This window comes from Rissa tridactyla, chromosome 13 (genome assembly GCF_028500815.1).
Source record: "Rissa tridactyla isolate bRisTri1 chromosome 13, bRisTri1.patW.cur.20221130, whole genome shotgun sequence".
NCBI lineage: Eukaryota > Metazoa > Chordata > Aves > Charadriiformes > Laridae > Rissa > Rissa tridactyla.
In genome coordinates this window covers 10,623,310-10,640,267 of record NC_071478.1, presented here as the reverse complement: position 1 = coordinate 10,640,267, position 16,958 = coordinate 10,623,310, and the positions used below count along the sequence as shown (strand labels likewise).

At 36.6% G+C, this 16,958-nt stretch overlaps 1 protein-coding gene across 2 annotated transcripts in view; it reads right to left on the bottom strand.

Moving 5' to 3' along the window:
* Positions 1-101: 101 nt before the first annotated feature.
* Positions 102-16,958, bottom strand: part of CHFR (checkpoint with forkhead and ring finger domains) — a 28,350-nt gene continuing 11,493 nt past the window's right edge. For both annotated transcript variants that reach the window (XM_054219533.1, XM_054219534.1), the window contains exons 5-18: positions 15,925-15,984; positions 15,557-15,769; positions 14,348-14,563; positions 13,623-13,779; positions 13,218-13,372; positions 12,496-12,658; positions 11,454-11,596; positions 10,927-11,046; positions 10,542-10,625; positions 9,741-9,811; positions 8,654-8,741; positions 8,370-8,477; positions 7,206-7,278; positions 102-4,887 (exon numbers count right to left, since the gene is read on the bottom strand). In XM_054219533.1, the coding sequence (XP_054075508.1) occupies positions 4,845-4,887; positions 7,206-7,278; positions 8,370-8,477; positions 8,654-8,741; positions 9,741-9,811; positions 10,542-10,625; positions 10,927-11,046; positions 11,454-11,596; positions 12,496-12,658; positions 13,218-13,372; positions 13,623-13,779; positions 14,348-14,563; positions 15,557-15,769; positions 15,925-15,984 (1,694 nt within the window). In that variant the 3' untranslated portion in view covers positions 102-4,844. The remainder of the gene's footprint in view (positions 4,888-7,205; positions 7,279-8,369; positions 8,478-8,653; positions 8,742-9,740; positions 9,812-10,541; positions 10,626-10,926; positions 11,047-11,453; positions 11,597-12,495; positions 12,659-13,217; positions 13,373-13,622; positions 13,780-14,347; positions 14,564-15,556; positions 15,770-15,924; positions 15,985-16,958) is intronic.

Sequence of the window (16,958 nt, the reverse complement as noted above, 5' to 3'; positions counted from 1 at the left end):
GGATTGCAAGGGAAAAAGATAAGTCCTAAGCCAACACTTACCTAACGAAAGCAAGCGACTGAAACTCAGCAGCACTGAAAAGAAACCCAACAGAGACCAAATATAGCTTCAACATATATTCATGGTCTGTCTAGAAATGTCTTTGATGTTAAACCTCATATGGCACACTTAGCATTTTTTATAATTCATTTCCTATGGAAACTAATGAGCTTAAGGGTGAAATTACCTCATTGAAAGTCAAAATGGTAAAGTGTGAAGAAAAGAGGGATGACCTGAAAAGCAGATTTAGAAGCAATCTTTGCATATTAAGCATTGCTGTGGGAAATAGTATAATTAGTTTTCTTCAAAAGTTATTCCTTGGAATTGTGTAAGTGGTATTTCAGCTCCCAAACATCATGCAGAAAGAATGTTAGATAAAATAGGTGGAAAAAATGCAAGATCCCCACACATTCTTTTTAAAACCAAGAGCTCCTTTTCCTAACTTCCAGTAACACAGTGACTGTTGGTTTATTTTTAGAGGGCAGACTGTAGAAAATAAGGCCCCCTTCCAGCAGAAATTTTTAAAGAAGCCATAAGAAACCAGATTTTCAGAGCATAATTTAGAATTGAGCATTCTCTTCTCAAATGCTTAACTCCTTTTACTTGAATCCATTTATTTCCCCGAGCTCTTGCTGTAGGCTACACCATCTGCACTACACGGTTCTACTAAAGACCAGGAATTGATATAAAATGGATGTATTTTGTTTGCAGAATGAGCGAGCTAATGATTGATCTTTGAGTGTCAAATACCAAGATTTTTCTATTAACTTCAAGGTAAACAGTATCAGAGCTTAAACACAAATTATCTTACACAATTGCTGATTCAAATACTTGAGACACGCTGAGGGCTCTTGGATTAACACTGACTGTTGAGATGAGTATATTGTCAGCTATTCCAGCTGCAAAAGGCCATGTATTGTATTCTCTTTCTCGCAATTATGCTACCATCTTCCTTTATTCTTTACGGAGGAAGTGCCCGGAAGAGCTTAGGCTGTGCCAGTACTGATCACTTGATGGGGCATAAATCCAAGATCAGTAGATTCCTCAAACTCTATTAGTTACAAGCCATTTGTTGGCATAATGGAGTACAAAACACTTAAACCCACCAATATAAGTGCTGGGCAAGCCAAAACCATTACAAGTTTTAGGGGCTACCAGCTTGTCTTTATGGCACACAGAAAAACATTGCACTTTCACTTATACATTACTTAACCACGAGTTTGAATTTCTCTTAACTTTAGTCTGCAGAACAAATGACAGCCGGTTTAAGAACAGCAACATGGATTAGCCACAACATTAAAGGATATCCAGCTTCAACTGTGGGAACGGCAGCAGCACAAAAATTCTGGGATGCTAAGCTGCTATTTGGAGCTTAACAACTCTGGCATCGCTGTCTTCCACCTCAGATAGAATGGGGCGCAGAAAAGTCCTCCTATTTACTCAGCAAGGGAAAAGTTCTATTCAGAAAAAGCTCTATTAATAGCAGCCATTTGAAATCTTATCATTTACACAAATTAGATCATTGTAAAGACGAACACAATGTAACAATCATTTTCTCCAGCCTGCTGTTAAATCAATAGTGCTATCATGCTTCTCACTTCAGTGTTTATGGTGTTGCAAGAAATTAAAATGGTATCCACTTTTTTTAAGAGTAGTAAACTTTTGTTATTTACTAGCACCCTGAAATCGTCTTGTTACTTAATAGTTTTGGCTTTCAGCACTCTGAAATCATCTTGTTACTTAATAGTTTTTGGCTTATATCACTCTGCAGAGATACTGATGATCCTTTGTGAGCTGACACTTTTAAGAAAGTTGGAGAGAATTTCTTGGAATGACAGAAAAACTCCTGTCATTTTCAGATACTACAAATTCAAGGATGATATTTAGTTGTAAAATCTCAACTTTAAAATAACCAATAGCTTGACCGAGCATTAGAAAGCGTTGCACAGATCCATTTCTGTGGTGACAGAATATGCCACAGAACAAACAGACAACTTCAGTGAATATCTTTTTTTTTTTTTTTTTTTTAATTAATAACTTCTTAGTTCAGGAAAAAAAATAAATCACAAAAGAGAACTGGAAGAACTACGCTCCACCTTCTTTATAAAAGAGCTTTCTCAAAGAGAGAGACTATATATCTTGTTCACCACTATGTCAAACTCTACCATAATCACCTCGGTTTTCACAACATCTATTCTACCACGTTTCATGCTCAGCTTCCAAGTATCTCTTATAAAGGAGGTGGGGGTGTGCTTTAGACAGGTTAAAAATATGCTGCACCTTTACAGTATTTAAACAATTACACCAAGCATAGTTCATACATTTATCACATTAACTATCACCTGGTAACCATACATTTAAAAAGGTCTAATGTATAGAGTATGTAATACCCATGACAGATACTCTTACTTACTTAAGAGCATATAAAGATCAGGATTCACTCACCCTCCCCATCTACCAGTTAATTTCTCATCTCTTCCTGGTACAATATAAATGACCAAAAAAATCCCTTCGTTCCATTGCACTACCGCAACCCTATATGCATAGAAAGGCAGATTAATTATCTGTAACAGGGAAAAGGAAGAGCGGTTTATAAAAGGAATTTCAAGACCCTCTACTGCACAGGTAGTTTAAGATGTTAAGTACATGAGTTTTGTTGTTTGTTGGTTTTTTCCCCCAATTTTTTTTTTCTTAAAGTCACATAATACATCCCTACACAAACATAACTTGAGTAAGTGCAAGCAAGGTTGTACATAGTACTGCAGACACACTATTCTTGACCATCAAAAAAAATTCAGCACAAGAGGCTTGAACACTAGCACAGTGACAAGTCTCTGCTGAAAGCCCATCTGGGGTGTGGGAAGTGGTGAATGAGAACGCAAAGCACATTTCTGCATATAATGTGCAAAGGCTTGATCTCCACAACTGCACTCAATTTGCTACATGCACAGCCAGAGATGAAAATGAGATCAAAACCAGCTGGGAATGGTTGTCCTGAGAAGATACAATAACCATTAAAAAAAAATCTAAACATAAAATACAAATACAGAAGCAACAGAACATTGTTAATAATATAAAAGACAGAAACACACTGCTGTTGTTAAAAGAAGTTTCAAGTATTATTCCAGATCCAATTTCAATCCTACTCACAGGAGAAAATGCCCAGAGATTACAAGAGAAGTCCACACCAAAGTGTATTTTTAATAGCACACGGGCATGGTCAACAGACCCATCCTTGCGACAGCTCTTTTAAAAAATAAAAATCTAAACAGAAATGCATCATTCTAATTAGCATTCATATTAAGATGTGCATTACTGGAAATAGTTGTTTGATTCACTGACACCAGTAGACACGATGTGCTGCATCATTTGTGCTCCATTATATCACAAGATAATGTGTGTACGCTTTTTAGCATTGCAGTATAAATCCTGCTCATAAAATAAGGCATATGTAAAAACAACATGGTATCTACAGAGGTAACTTTGTATGCTTTCTTCTCATTCTGTTTCGCTCTTCTAGGTATGATGAAAAAGAAAAATTGGTCCCAGTCGAGGTTTGTGAACATTAGCTAACAGATTATAATGAATATGATGAGAGAGATCAGATCATGTGAATTTGGGGGTGGTGGGTTATGCTGGGATTTTTTTAATTTATTTTTTTAAATGATGCTTGGGACATTTCCTGAACGAGCTCCACAGAAGGCATGAAAATAAAATCTACATTTTTTTTTAATGTCAGCGACACCAGCGTTCCCCTTCATCATCCCTCTATCAATCCAGAAATGCCTCCATATTGCTACAATTTGTCCAAACTGAATCATTTCCTGTAAGATTGTTCCTTCCAGTAAGGCTGCTATTTTCTGTTTTAAGTTATAGCTTTTTCTACATTTTCACCAGTGTCTGCATGCTAGAGAACAGCTGCATGGCAGAGGTACATATTTAGCATACAATATCAAACCAAAAAAGAAATAAAAAAAAAAAAAAAAGAACCAGTGTGTCCTACTGGCTGCTCTATGTCAAAAGCACTGTTTGGTCTTCTGATATAAAACACTAAAAGAAGTAATATTAGCAGAAGTCTGTTCTGCTTCAAGTATTACCCCAACTTTAAAGGTGATTTTCAAATTTTTGTGCAATTACATTTGTAATTTAATATGAATAAAAACATCAACACAACTAAACTAAGAAAAGAAACTGTACTCCTTTCAGTATAACACTGCACATATGGTAGGAGCTTTAAGTTGAAACAGCTGTTTAATGGACGGATTTTTTTTTTTTTTTTTAAGTGAGTATTAATGTGGTTTCTAGCCCAAACGCAAAGGGTAGTGACAAAATATCAGGCTACCGCAAAATGCAGTTACAAATATACACTGACAATTTCCTTCTTAAATATTAATGGCTCTTGAAATATCCATCAGATACTTTTACAAAACATTTCTATTTTAAGTCTAAGGATTTTTCTTAGTTTCTTCACAAGTAGTGCAAATACACTCCTTATTCTTAGGTCTTCCCAAGATATGGCTGGTTTTTGTGTGTGTGATTTCGGTTTGTGTTCTTCACTGAAGTGATACAGGGACACTGTAGTCATGAGGATGGAATGCAATGCTTGCTGGACTTTCTTGGAAAAAAAGAAAAACTACCTTATTCATGTACAGCTGTAAAATTCTACAAATCAAAAAGTTCACACCAGATTACCTGATGCAAAAGTTACTGAGTCCCTGCTATGGGGGAACTGAGAAGATCCCCTGAAACCTTAAACTGTACAAGCATGTAACAGGTTTTTGTCCCCTCTCTACGACTACAAGTATTCAGTTCTTGAATCGTGTTTGTTCACAAATGTGATTGAATTTCCTGAAATAAAAAAAAAAAAGCATTAAAATGTAACAAAGTTCTCAGAAGTCAGGCAACAACAACAACAAAAAAAACAACCAAAAAAACTGTCAGTGTTTTTCATGTTGTATTTTAAATGTTAAACAGTTTAAAGCAGAACATTTACACTCTAACGTGGGTGTTTTTCAGAACCTGTTTAGATCATACTCTACCACCATGTTATCTGCAACAAGATTTTCAACATCTCTCCTGCCTAACCCTTGTTCGTTTTATTATGCACACACAAAACCTGTTATTAAAAGCATTTCTCTATACTTCTGCATACTTCAAACCCAGAAGGCAATTAAAAACAGGAACCAGTGAATTAATTTTGCCCTGTAAGACACTGCTAATTTTTAGTAGACAGCATTACACAAGTCATTAGGAACTAGAATTAACCAGGCTGATAATACATAAACATGTTCTTTCACTGGCTTAGAATCGTCTTCTGGAAAGAAAAAGGTAAATTTTTCTCATTCTGTATTATTTAGGTTTTACGGGAACGCCAAGCCCATCTTCCCAAATCAAACAGATAACACAATTTTGTATAATGCATTTCTTCCCAATTCTAAAAATTATCTCACTATTCATTCTTTGTTTTTGTCTTACGTGGGTTATGCATCCCCCAATACATAACTGAAACAGGAGCTGGGGTGTTGGGTGTGTATATACGTATACATGTGGAAGAGATGATGCAAGAGAGACTATGAATTTTCTTTCTCTTGCTGAATTAGATCAAAGATTAGAAAGAAACTTTGCTTACAAAACCAAACTACTTAGCAAAACAGTTTAGATCAATTAAAAAACCCCAGATATCTAGAAGTGATATGACAGGATTGTTTGCTTTTATGGATTTTAGGAACTAAGAGCAGCAGCCTGTAAGGTTCTAGGAACAGCTAATGCCTGAAAGAAAAAAGAAAAAAAAAAGGAGAAACAAAAAAGGAAAAAAAAATTCTGAGTCATTTCCATTATAGATGGAATTATCCCATTACAATATGAACAAAGACAACTGGTGAGTGCTTTGATACTGAATTAACTCGCTAACATTTCAAAACAAAATCTCCTCTGGGAAAACAGACAGGCCTGTAACATGAAGTTACAGATAGCAGTGGTGCTTTAAATTACTTCTGCAACTTAAATCCCAAATTATTTTTGAAAGTTATTTGGTAAAACCCTCTGAATTTATAAGAGGCAGGGGATGAATATTTTACAAGTCTTTCTTATGATCTCTTGCATGAGCTGTACAGACTGGTTATTTTCAACCCATGGTACCTGAAATATTAAAGGAATTATGCTAAGTGTGTATGTTCATTGCAGCGTTAGAAAGATACTGCAGAATCTACCATTCATTAAAGCAATTTCTCAAAAGGGGTAACAGCTCCTCTATCTTAAATTGCACTGAGAATTTAGAGAAGTATTCATACAGCAAGAAGGATTTTTCTACCCTACCAGTTAGCTCTTAGGTAGTTAATTTTTATTTTGTTTTACAAGTCTTTAATATTTGTCTTACCACATGTGCATCTTTTCATAAGAATGAAATTGCATCGGTTATTAGTGGCCTTTTTTTTTTTTTTGTAACCAAGGACCTTGATATATTTTGGACGGACATTTCTCATAAATGACCAGATACCAGAAGCCCATGTTCCCTAGATGTATTAAAACACTTGATAAGTAGAGTGTTCATCTCTCTTCAGGCTCAGTAATTCGTTTTCACCATATGTCTGATTGCTTGGGTCAGAGGCATAAGATCTAGAAACTCCTCCAAAACCAGGAGCTGCTGAGTCACACCAGGTTCCTAATGTTACATGTTCCAAACTTCTATTGCTTCTCTTGTCGCAAATTACTCCCACCAATTTATCCCTTCAAAGTACGTTGTGCTTCAATAGGAGAATCTCTCTTACAGTTTCAAATGGAAATTGCATGGGGCTAATTATTGTGTATACGGTGTTTTTAAGAAGCACCCAGACATGAGCAAATGAGAAGCTGCTTCAGTGGGAGAAGAACAGGAATAAAGGGGGAATTGCAGGTGGAAAACAAAACTCAAGAAATGTCAGCAATGGGTTACATCACCTTACAAGTGCTAGTGGTACCCTTCTGATATGCACAAAAGGCTCGTTTCAAAGTTGTGTTAAAAACAAAAATGACCAAAAAACCCAAAGTTCACCCAGTTTGCTTATGCTGTGACAGTGTTACTCATGCAATTTCTGGCACTTCAAAGGTTGGGGGTTTTGTTGTTGTTTGTTTGGTTTTTTTTTAAAAGAAACAAAACTCAAAAGCACTTTATAAATTGTTTAACTTACATGGCATGATGTGCTTTGACCTGAGTTCGACAGTTGCGCCCCCAGTAGCAATCAGGACGTGATGTGACAGTCACTACAAAAAGAGAAAATGAAATGCTACATTTATTACAGAAGTCATTAAATAAGGTGACACAGATTAAACCACTACTAATGGTGGTTAATCGTCAGAGCAAGCTTTGTAGAGAAACAAGACACAATTGGCAAGTAATGACTGTAAACTATATTGGTTCACCTTTCTAGAAACAAAGCAAACGCTTAGTGAAGGACAAAAAAAATAATTCTGAATATTAGGTTCATGCAGACTTATGATGAAAGGCTTTGGTTCTCAGTGCTGTCAACTGCAATTTTACCACTTAGTTTAACAGAGATGGACTTCACTGTTTAAGACACTGGGCATATGTGTAGATACATTTCCATAGGAAAGAAAAATTTATTAGTTTGGGTAGAGTTTGTTGTTTGTCCCCCACTTTAACATACATTATAACTCATCTGTCCAGGAAGCCGTTGTGCTAAAATGAAAAGCAATACTAAGGAGAAACAAGGAAGACTGACTGTCACTCTGCAGAGCAGCAGAAGCAGAGTTCTCAACTGTCAAAGACAGGGAAGCTGTTGCTAACAACAGGAACTGGATGAACAAAAGTAACATTTAAAAGTAGACTGTTGGGAGAGCTTCTGTTCCCAACAGATTTAGGATTGAAGGAGGCACAGCTGCTTGCATGCTATTTTATACCAAAACTGTAAATGCAAACAGATTTAGAATTAATTTATGAAAACATTCTTATTCCTTGCTGAGAGCGGGTAAAATGTGAAATTTTTCAGGAGGCGCATCATTTCACGTACTTAAATGGGAAAATGTATCAAATTACAGCAACTAGTTCCTGTTGACTATATTCTGGATTTTACTGAATTCTTCTTTCACTATGCAGATTGTTCTACAGATGAGAAAACATACTGAAAGAAAGGACTGCATTAGGGAGCCTGACAGTAACTATACGCAAACTTAGCGGCTGAAAAGTAAAGCAATCAGCATAAGATATTAGCCCTGCAAAGAGATTCGCACTGGGCTACATGAAGGTACTAAAAAAATCCAAGGATACAAGGATGAAACTGACTTTAACTCCCTTAAACGACTGTTCCCCTCTTACTGTGCGAAGCAATCCCCACCTGGCAATTCAGCAACGGGAATATTCTGCCTGTACTGGTAGGCAAGTTCTCGAAAGCTGCGAAGGCCACAACAGTAGCAAAGCACTGTGTTCCCAGTAATTCTGTAATCTGAAGAGAAAACCGGTTTGTACATAATGTCAGAGTAAGGCTTGAGAAATCAGATTTAGTAAGAATGTCACGATGGCACCGGTTATTTACCCAAAACTTAAACCTCTTGATAATATTACTGAGTTATATAGAGACAGAGTTACACATCAACAAAATCAAATATACATAACACATACCTGACAACATAAAAACTCCTCTTTGAAGAGCTAAAAGACTTTCATTTAACATATTTTTCCATGTCAAACCCCTGGATGCCAGGTAATCCTGAAAAGAGCAATTTCAGTGTTTAATCTTGCAAGATCTCCAACATTGAAGAGTGATCAAGTCATTCACCCTCAAATATTTCCAAATCTAGATCTAATTAGGTTTTCAAAATGGGCTGATGCCGATTACAAGTAAAAATTAAATACCTTTAACTTAATTACCATGATACTTTCAGATCACTGATAAAACCTTACTCAATATCTTTTTTTTTTTCAGAAGACTCATACTTTTGCCAAAAGAACACAAATAGACGCGTTTCAGTCACACTTATTTACCTTAAATCAAGACTACATCCAGTTTACCTAATTTAGATAACACCATTATAGTATGGGCAAAATACTTTCCATGCAACCTAGCGTGAAATTTAACTTGTCTGGGGAAAAATATTTGACAAATCTTGTTTTCTTGGTATATTTTTAGTGAATTAATTTTCTCTTTAATTAGTATTTTATGTTACACTTTAGCGTGTAGAAACTGGCTTCCCTAACAAACACTTCATACAAGTAGAAGTCTTTGATGATTTAACAACCAAACACATCTGAATTCTACAGTGTGTCTATCAGTCATTTAAACTCAAATTCAGAAGTTATATCTAGAATTTTGGCCTTATTGGCACTTGTCAGACATACACGTCGGAGAAATTAAACATCAGGATTGCACGAAAGGAAGTTTTTTGTTATTGTTGTTCATTTGGATGGTACAGAAAGAGCTGATGCTAAATGGAATTCATCTCTAGAATACAATGATCTCTTACTCAGAGACTGAAAGGGCCAAATTATCACCCCCAGATACTTCCAGTCTAGACACAGCAACTACAACTTTGGTCCGGCTGAACATTTGGGGCTCATTAGATTTGCCTTTTAGAATCAGGTGCTGCAAGTGATACAGTGCTGCCACTGTAACTGTTAGGCAGCACATCACTATCATTTCACGAGTGAGTACATCTTAAACTTTGTACATTTATTATTACACAACATACATAACTATTTTTAAACGTACCTTTAGGATATCTGACTCGTAGTGGTTGTTATTTAGGACTCCATCTAAACACTTATCACCAAGATTTATTTCTAATCAGAACAAGAAGAAGAAAAGTTACTATTTCTTGCCCCAATCCCATAGCCCTCATGCATTTCCTGAAGATTCTTCTGTTTCCTGAAATAACGTGCACAAACTCATATAGGCACCAAGTAAATGACTGTATTCAACTTTTCTCAAGCATGTGATATATAACTTCCAGTGGCAAAACCAAGACATCGAGATTTTACAATTTAACCTTCACTCCACAAACACTACTACTAATCTGCACAGATTAATGCTGCTACTATTAAAGCACATTCCATTAGCTTCAAACTGCAGCCAAATCATTTCAACTGTTCTAATTTATTTTTTAAAATGTCTAAAACCTGGAATTTCAGAAGTCCACATGTTTAAAAGGTAAGGTTCTTTTCTAATCAGTTAACACCAGATGTTCCGTGCTCCTGCATTGGTTTGTATGATTCTCTTACCAGGCTGAAATACACCACAGTTCTTTTTTATATGGCAAAACATTGTGCTTAAAAGTGTAGTTTTCAAAGCCAGTATGGTCTGAAGACAAGAAGTTCATTCCTCTCAAAGTTAAGACACTTACCACTCAAGAATTTTTTTATGTTTGTGATGTAAGGACACAGCCTTTGTTTCCTTTTGCATGACTGTGCTACAAACTAATCTATTACATTTCTTAAATTAGCTAAAGTTCAAGACAGACAGATATTATCGCAAAGTGAGCAGACTCATAAGAAACATATTAGTCCACAATACCACAGAATGGCGCCAAACAGCCAAAACACGCCATCCGAGTGCAGCCCCAGTATAAATGACAGAAGGGTTGCAGACAAACTGTACCTGTAAAATAACAAAGAAAACCCCTGTAAGGACCTGCACACAGCAAAACTCAACAGTTATTGTTCTTACAAATCAATAACAACGGAACCCTGAAACTTGCTTTAAAAAAGTACAACTTTCTTATTTAAAATACGTTTTATAGAGGAATAATAAATTTTATAAAGGAAGATTCTTTCGTTCTGTCGCTACAAGAGTCCAGATAAAGAATATTCAAACAAAGAACACTCTTCAAGGTAAACTTAAGTTTAACTAAAAATAAGGAAAGATTTAGTTCTGCAGCCAAAATCAAAAAAGTACACACATTGCTGAGGAGCAACATGAGGATTCTGTTCACGCTCTGCTCTTCGGTCGGGCATTGGCTGAAAGCAGCAGGTGCATATTACATGACTTCCTTGAGCAGGGCACACGTATTCCTGGACAGCTAGATAAGTTAAAAACAAACAAACAAAAAAGAATACTGAACAATATACACAACTGCAATCTGGACTAGGAATCTTAGTGAATATTAGCAACATAAAAATCTGAAAGTAATAAGCAAGCAATATAATTTTGACAAAGATACTATAAAAGAGCAGAAAAATGTCATTCAGACTTCTAAACTACTCGGTGGTGTAAAATATTTCAACGTGTAGAACAGCTTAAAAACTATCAACCATCAGCAATCTATTTTGGATGACCACCATGGTCAAATCTCATATTTGCAAGGACACCTATATGAAGTGGTGTTACTCTCACATTACTGTGCGAGTGAGTTTGCTCAGTTCATAACGGGTGTATGAGTTATGGTATTTTGGTATCGCACTACTGAGAAGATTTCATGACACTGACCTGCAGGGAAGTTGGCTGATGTAGATGGTGCATCTCCCAGCGCTTGCATTCCTCCTGCTTCTGTCTCTTGGCCTGTGCCAGGTAGAGTTGGAACAGAGTGTCTTCGATACCCTGGGCACTGTCTGCATACTATATATGGTTGACTGAAAGAATAAAATAAGGTCATAGGAAATCACACACAACAAATGCAAATATAACTCATATCTCTATGCTTGACAGCGTTGTTCATATTTTCAAAGTTTAAATTTGGAATTTCTTCATCCAGTAACATATGGAAATTTACATAACTCATAACAGCTGTGAAGATCGCTGTAGTTGTAACAGATAAAAACTTTGTATTTTCTAGTATTCCCCAAGTAGTTAAAAAAAAAAAAAGAAAGAAAAAAAAAAAAGAGTGGTATGACTGGAAGTGAGATGTACAAGAGACAGAGGAACAAATTATGAATAATTATCTACTGGAAGAGCTTTTCTGTTCCCCTCTACACATACAGCAAAAAATGTTTGCTGCTGGAAGTAAAGGGGAGATATTTTGGTGCCTGGGAATCCCTAGGTTAAGCACCAGCTGCTTCAGTACTATACACCTGGTGAAAGCAGTGTTCCAGATGCATAAGTACAATTATTGCAGCAGCACTCATAGGGTCATGGACTGCTTTATCTCCCGACAAGATTCTAATCAGAAACCTGTTTTCTCTAAAGCAACAGCCAATTTGTAATTAGAAAAGGTAATTTCACATATCTCACATGAAGCTGTTGCACAGTTCAGATAGAACTATTGGTCATTAACTGAATCTTGCTGGACCCCAAGGAAGTTCTAATTGTGTTTTTTATTGACTGCTCAAAATTCAGTAGGATAGCCAATAGACTTGCCAAGATAATTACCAATAAGAATGAACTTACCTGAAAACAAAAATAAGATTCATTCCGGCAACGATGATGGAAACACTACCAGCAGTAACAGAGTTTGTGAAACTAGCTCCGTTTGTGGGTTTGTGCATTCAAACATAAGTAAATCTAATTCAGTGCACAACTTAAATAGACATACCTGATATCTGAAGATTCACTATCTACATCTGACAATTCCAACAAATCTTCAGAACTTCCTTCCTCGTCTGAAAAAGATCTTCGCACCTTAGGTTGCAACATGTCTTGAGTAATTTTGTTTCTAGCATCCATGCTACGTACATCATCTTCATTACGACATTTATCTGGCATGAGAACCAAATTCAAACTTCAAGAGCTCACATCCCTTGTCCCCACCCTACTTTATAAGCATAGTTACAATTATTGTGTTTTCATTTCCATAAAATTTATTTTTGGATAACGGAGTTCTAGAAGATCTTAGTTAATGGAAGTATAGTATCAGGCAACTTAAGTTTTGTTTTCAAGAGGCCACAATCAAAGTTCATTAAATCTATATTCAAGTATATTTTTCAGAAGTATCTGAGTTTAGATGGCCTAATCAGTCAGTGTCCCCTATTTGATAAAACTGATATCCTTCTCATGATTAAGCAAGAAAATAAAATTAAGATTTCTTAGCATATTCAGTTACATATTAAATCACGTTCAATCCTCACCCAGTATTTGAAACATTACAAGTTATCATGTCATATTAAATGCACTTGTTTTCTTACAGCTGCGTCAGAGAAGACAGCAGAGTAATAACACATATATAGAAATTTAACAGACAACAGTCTGTGCATCCATCAATCGCGCAGCTAATCTGTGAAATACGTCAGATTCTGTTACACGCACTGTTCAACTTGCCTGGATGCTGAATCAGATAAGCTTCAACCAAGTTGTTCAATATGTGATTTTTGCAAATACGTTCTACTGGACAACGACAAGTTGGACATAGAGAAGATCTTTCCATCCATCCTGAGTAGCAGGCAGCACAAAAAGTATGCATGCAAGGCTGCAAGCTGGAAAACACAAACATGAAAACAAGGAAAGAAAAGGAGTCAAACCACAAATCTTTCATTTATCAGACACATTCATAATGCTCAAAAAACTGTTTAGCATTGATTTGACCATATAGATTGGGGTGGAGTGGGGGGGAGGGAACGGACTCAGAAGGGCTTGTGAAAACCCTAAATATTCTGGCCGCTTCAAACAGTTGTCACTGAACTTCATATATTATTACCACATGATTACAGCTTTTGTCATACGTACCTTACACAGTCATGCAGCAGTTCTTGGCAGATAATGCACGTTAGTGTTTCTTCCATCTTATCGGGCTTCACATTTGATGTTTTTGCATCTTCAGAGCCAATTTTAATTATACATTCACTTGGAGCTGCTGGTGGAAGATTTGGACAAGCATCTTCATCTAGAAAGACAGAAGATTCCACAGTAGTTTTTGAAGCTTTTTGAAATTAATTTTTTTTAACTGTTAAAAAAACCTGAAAGATATATACTGATTCGGTGTTCACTGGTAATGGTCCCACTGAAGGTTCTTGCTTCACACATAACAGCTTCTGCTACTGAAGACATTTTTTTCACTGGGCCAGAAATCAAATCAGTAAGAAGCAAGAAACAAATTGAAGAAGGACTGATGACAGCTGACCTGACTCAATTTGAGGCGGGAAGGAGCAAGAGGGGAGTTTTGCTTTTCTTATTTATTACAGTACTAAATCATAACATTTTGAGTAGGGAAAAAATGTTACCTATCCCCTCCTAACATAACCTTTCACAACCTTCTAAGTTTGATATGCATTTTGAATTTATTCATATTAATGAAGAAAAATAAGCACAGAACCTTATGTTGCTATTAATCTCACTGGGCTTCTATGAAAAATGGACATAGCTTTAAGTTTCCAATTAATTTTTTTAAACCAACTTTCGACAGTAACGTTATAGTGTGCAGGGTAAGTTGTGCAATACTGTTGTATACTAGCCTCCTTTTAGTTTCTTCTTCGCAGGTTCCAAACCTTCCTCCTCCCCTGTTGTTTGAGAATCCGATTCTGCTTTTTCTTTGTCAGTGATTTCTGAAGCGATTGCAGAAGTTTCAGTATTCATATCCAGCTTTTCATGTTCGTCATGCAGTGCTCTTAGACACACAGATTCTAAGATGGGGAAAGCAGGCACAGGAGCGAAAACTGAGGATTGTGATCCTGCAAAATAAAAACAGAAACATGAACATAGCTGCATACAGATGCAGGACACGTGACAACAACAGGTACTCAAACACTGATGATGCACACACATCAATCCAACCAGCTGAAAGGAAAAAGTGGAGCAAAAAAGCAATGTCTGCATAGCTATACTACGTGCACTCTGAGCCAATCTGACTAATTGGAAAGACCTGGGGGAAAACAAGCTATTAGTTGTGTAACCTTACTTAAAATCCCCATTCCTCTTTAAATTGTGGAGTATTTATTCATAAGACTATTATCCACACCAGGTCTTCCTGAAAAAGATGCCAGGCAGAGGATTTATGCAACGTTGATCCCACATAACAGGTCAGGATCACAGTGGAGGGCAAAGCTTTGTTTTCATAGGAGCATGATTAAAAAGCCCCAATGAACTGTTGACAAATGCCACTTTCTAGACAGCTGTTCTTGCTCCAGTTCTATTTTAAGAGTTACACAGCATTGTCGTATTACACTTGCCAACTTAATGCAGGATACTAGACTAGGAATCCAATGTGGTATATTTTGGCCTTAGAGCTCTAAGCAAGGGAAAGGGGACTGGTGATGGGCAGCAGTAACAGTGACAATTACAGTAGTTTCTCAGGGTGACTGCATGAGCACGAGCACTCATATCTACTTACTTTGTTACATGAGCCACATAGATTTGATAAGTTTTCACCAGTGCTCCACTACCAAACCATACTGTAACGACAGAACAGTTTGGGATTTACGTACATTTTCTGCCCCTCTGAGCATAAGCAATTCTCACAATTGCCTTACTCATCCACAAGGATTTACCCTGCCTACTCACAGAGGGAAAGTTAAAATGCACACATCCACCTGGTATTTTCACTAGAACTTAACAAAGCAAACGCTAAAGACCCAGATAGGGGTAAAAGATTAATCTGTTAAAATTCAAAACTAGAGTAACAGTTGATGGGATATCAAACTTTAAATACTCGACACAATTCTTACCAGATGTAGAAGGATTATCCTGCTGAACAGACGCAGACTCAATAAGAGAGGTAGAAGAAGCATTAAAGAGGTTAGATGTAGAAGTAGATGGCTGTGGTTCCTCATAGCAAGACTGAGTAGCTGACGGTGATGAGGTAATTTGGGTCTCATCATTACTTCTTCCTGTACTTGAGGTATCTTTGGTCACATGGCATTGGTTTTCTACATTAACTTCTACAGTTGGAAGGGGGGAAAGGAAAGAAAAAAGATCTGTGTGACAGTCACCACATCATGGCTTCAAAATTCCAAGCAATCAAACTCTCTCAAGAGGGTTACTGTTATCCATTGGAGCTTAGCTGCTCTTCACTGATCTTGATTTACTTCCTTACCTACTGGTTCTTGAGTTGCATCATGCTTTGTGTTTAAGGATTCATAAAGATAAGCAACATCTGAAAGAGATTAAAAAATATTGATTAGAATCTTGAAACAAAAATTCACTAGCCTTAATCTCACATAAACAACTTCTATTCAAAAGTGTCTGCTTCCCCAAAGTGTCTGACAATGGAAGAGACAAACGAGGGGTCACCTCTATAATACAGTGTTAATTCTCCTACTTAGGAGGCAATTAGGAACAGCACAGCAAGATCTTTTCTTCTCAGGAAATCAGGCAGAGCAGCTTTTGCGTGACGTTTAACTTGTGCCAGCCATGGAACCAGAGGCTTAATAATTTCTTAAACCTAAAATCTGCTCTGTGTCAGAACAAACTGTATTTTTACTGATACTTCAATGAAAGATCTTTGAAGCAGCTTATTATTTCCGAGCTCGCTTCTCAACTTCTTCGATCAATTTCATTTCATTCCTTTGTGAGATACACGAACTCTCAAAAATACAGGTTAAGATATGCCATAAGTTTCACTCAGAAACTAATTTAGTATCTATTAATAAAACTAACTGGATAATATCCCTTTTCTTCTCCATCCTACTTCAATCTAATACACTTCCAAAGATTCGCCTAACTTGCTACTTTTTTTTTTTGTCTCCAGCCACCTAGAAGCAAGTGAGACTTCCTTAGTTTGTAGCAACCCTTCTTCTGATGAAAAGTTAAGAGTATTGTCTCCTTCAAAACTACTCAGAACGTCCAAATAGGCATGCCAAATCTAAATTTTCTCTTTGTCTTGGAAGATGGAGAAGCTGAAAAAGCAAAATTGAAGGCTTGGCAATTCATATACTTGTTAACCCAAACAGAAATAGTGACTCAGTTCATTACAAAGTACCGGGAAAATTCACATGAGTTCTTCCAAATAGCATCAACTGTGATAGTGCCATCTTAGAAAGGATTTGTGAGATAAACAAGCCATACAGACAGACAAATAGAGCTTATCACTGCCTCCTTTAAAATCTACATCAGACAGCATAAATCATT